The sequence below is a fragment of the Physcomitrium patens genome, chromosome 11 (assembly GCF_059467195.1).
Source record: "Physcomitrium patens ecotype Gransden chromosome 11, ASM5946719v1, whole genome shotgun sequence".
Classification (NCBI taxonomy): Eukaryota; Viridiplantae; Streptophyta; class Bryopsida; order Funariales; family Funariaceae; genus Physcomitrium; species Physcomitrium patens.
Window position 1 is genome coordinate 8756354 of NC_143420.1, and position 2368 is coordinate 8758721.

At 40.5% G+C, this 2368-nt stretch overlaps 1 protein-coding gene across 2 annotated transcripts; it reads right to left on the reverse strand.

The window, feature by feature from the left end:
- Positions 1-611: 611 nt before the first annotated feature.
- On the reverse strand, positions 612-1703 carry LOC112288292 (uncharacterized). 2 transcript variants are annotated; one of them, XM_024532349.3, is made up of 3 exons: positions 1409-1703; positions 1151-1275; positions 612-998 (listed from the first exon to the last, which is right to left on the reverse strand). In XM_024532349.3, exons 1-3 carry the CDS (start codon positions 1677-1679, stop codon positions 843-845), a joined length of 552 nt encoding a protein of 183 aa, XP_024388117.1. In that variant the 5' UTR covers positions 1680-1703; the 3' UTR covers positions 612-842. The 2 variants fall into 2 exon arrangements, with proteins under 2 accessions (XP_024388117.1, XP_024388118.1); XM_024532350.3 differs by having other exon boundaries at positions 612-1064.
- Between the last annotated feature and the right edge of the window lie 665 nt (positions 1704-2368).

Genomic DNA, 2368 nt, shown 5'->3' on the forward strand with positions numbered 1-2368 from the left:
TCAACATAGTCCAGTGCCGTCTGTCCTTTGGACACCTTCACTGTGAAGAGTACTTCAGGACATTGTTTTTGAGTCCACAGGCTTTGTCTGAGTGTGGTTGTGTTAGCCATGGTGGCCATGAGGATGGTGTTAATGTTGTGTAGCCACCTAGTGTGCGGTAATCTTGGCGTACTTTTTCTTGTGCGTCCTTCTGGAGCGAAATTGATTTGGATTTATCATTTGATGAATTTGTTGGCTACCTTTTGTTGAATTTTGACGTTGGGTTTGTGATTTAAAATTGGAGGTTGTCAACAAAAATCGTAGTACTTATTTATACTACGATAAGGACTTAAAATTTAGGCACAGAAGACTGCAACGCCTAAATATACAACTCGCCTCAAATGTCAACTCAAGCCATGGAGCATAAATAAATAGATTTATGAAGCTAATTTTTTGACACTGTCAAATTAAGCATGGAAAAGTAATCATTGCTTGTTAGCAACGAGAAGCAAGCATGTACGAACTTAAGATTGCTGCTTCCTGTGCACTTTCACAAACGAAAAGATTTGGTCTAGAACCTGAAACCCAGATCTTTGACAACGTCAGAACGCAGGCTTCAGAAGGTTATGGTATCCTTGTAAAATGTAATAAATTTTGTTCATACCTTGAAACTGCACTTAACATCCAAGGTCATCACCTCCTGTCCTAGCGCTGCAGCAAATATGAACTTTGTAGATGGAACTAATCTATATTATTGCTGTGGTTACCCGAAGTGAAGAAGGCGCTCCCTTATTTGAAAGAGAATACTCAGGTTTTTGAACATAAAAAACTGCTGAAATTGAGGTCTACGCGACAGGCGTCCTCTAAACGGCTAAAGGAACTTCTTTGGCGGCCCGGTCGGCACACACTTGGGCCCATGCTTTAGATCTTTCAGCACCTTCTTTCCATCTCTTTCTCCTAGCAGTATCACGAGCAGTGATGGCTATTCTCTTCTGCTCCCTCCGAGTGTGCGCTTGCATCTATATTCAAAACCCCGACGTGTATTTGAAGTCAAAACATGGCCGTGAACAATCACGCTGTGTGACCTGCAAAGTAATCGACGGTGAAAAGAAATCACAAAACGAAAAATTATTGATCGGCTGGTCACCTTTCATGCCAAATCATAACGTACCTTAGCAAATTCGGCTCGCTGTGCCATGCGCTTTTGATGATTCCGATTCCTAACACTCCCCTGATTCGGTCGGGAATCAGGAATTTCTTCCCCTTCCGGAGGTACAGGCAGCATTGCATACGGAGCTGCATTCAAAATTACCAGAAGACATAATAAAGCCGAAATTCAAGAAACTTTGAAATAGAAATTAGGGTTTAGGGTACAATCGATCAATCAAGAAAATCAGCTTTGAACCCAGCTGGGAGAGACTACACCCACCGCCTTGCCATTTCTTCGCTCTCTTCGCATAATGCCTAACGCCACCAAGGGCCGGCACGAGGACCGGCTGCCTAGGGAGCTTCATCAAACTCAAGCCATCGGCATGTGAGGTTGAGACTCTTGACAACGCACTCGAAAGCAGCCGGGAAAGAGCAAATCCGGATCCTGGGGTGTCGTTCGAGGCGAGTGAAGATGAAGAGCGAAATCCCGCCAACGATGATCGCGCGGAGGATCGCAGTAACGCCGCAGCCAACGCCCTCGAGGCCGCCATGCCTGAGACGTCGACGACCAAACAACGACAAACACATTCCCTGAAAGCTGCGAAGAGCTACAGAAGGAGGAAACCAGCGCCTCCTGAAATTGATACCCGTTGAATACCGGGTATAGACATCTGTAAGCGGGTATAGATAAGTCTCATTTTGACTCTCTGGAAGTGGAGGTCAAGCTAACATCGACACACAGAATAGGCCTTTATTTATTTATTTATTTATTATTTATTCATTCTCTCATTGTTTAGTATTATAATTATTACTTTTTCGATTATTCTTAGTATTATTATTATATTTCTAAACTTGGAGAGTGGTTATGGTTTCTGTTAATTAAGCATTATCTATTAAGTTTCAGCTTGTAACTTCCAAAAATATATGGTAATCTACTTTCTTTTTCAAAATAATAATTAAAAAAATTTCAATAATTTTTTTAAAATTTTAAAATAATTTAAATCTTGGAACTGAGATCAGGAAGTAAAAAATAAAGAAAAAGAAAAAGAAAATTGGGTAAGTTAGGAAAAATGTACACACCACCAAACTTAACTCCAAAAAGGCTAAAACCTTAAATGCAGTCTTTGCAACTTACCTTAAATAAAGTCTCTGCATTTAATTGGGTAAGATAGGAAAAATATGTAATTTAGTGAATTCATAAATTTTAGAAGATTTGAATGTGCACCAGAGATAAATGTTG

Bases quoted from the DNA above. Each gene is read 5' to 3' on its own strand.
- LOC112288292 (XM_024532349.3), bottom strand. From the start codon at position 1,679: ATGGCGGCCTCGAGGGCGTTGGCTGCGGCGTTACTGCGATCCTCCGCG. The intron at 1,276-1,408 runs GTGGGTGTAGTC...TTTTGAATGCAG, and splicing joins AGCGAAGAAATGGCAAGGCG to CTCCGTATGCAATGCTGCCT. The intron at 999-1,150 runs GTACGTTATGAT...TTTTGAATATAG, and splicing joins AGCGAGCCGAATTTGCTAAG to ATGCAAGCGCACACTCGGAG.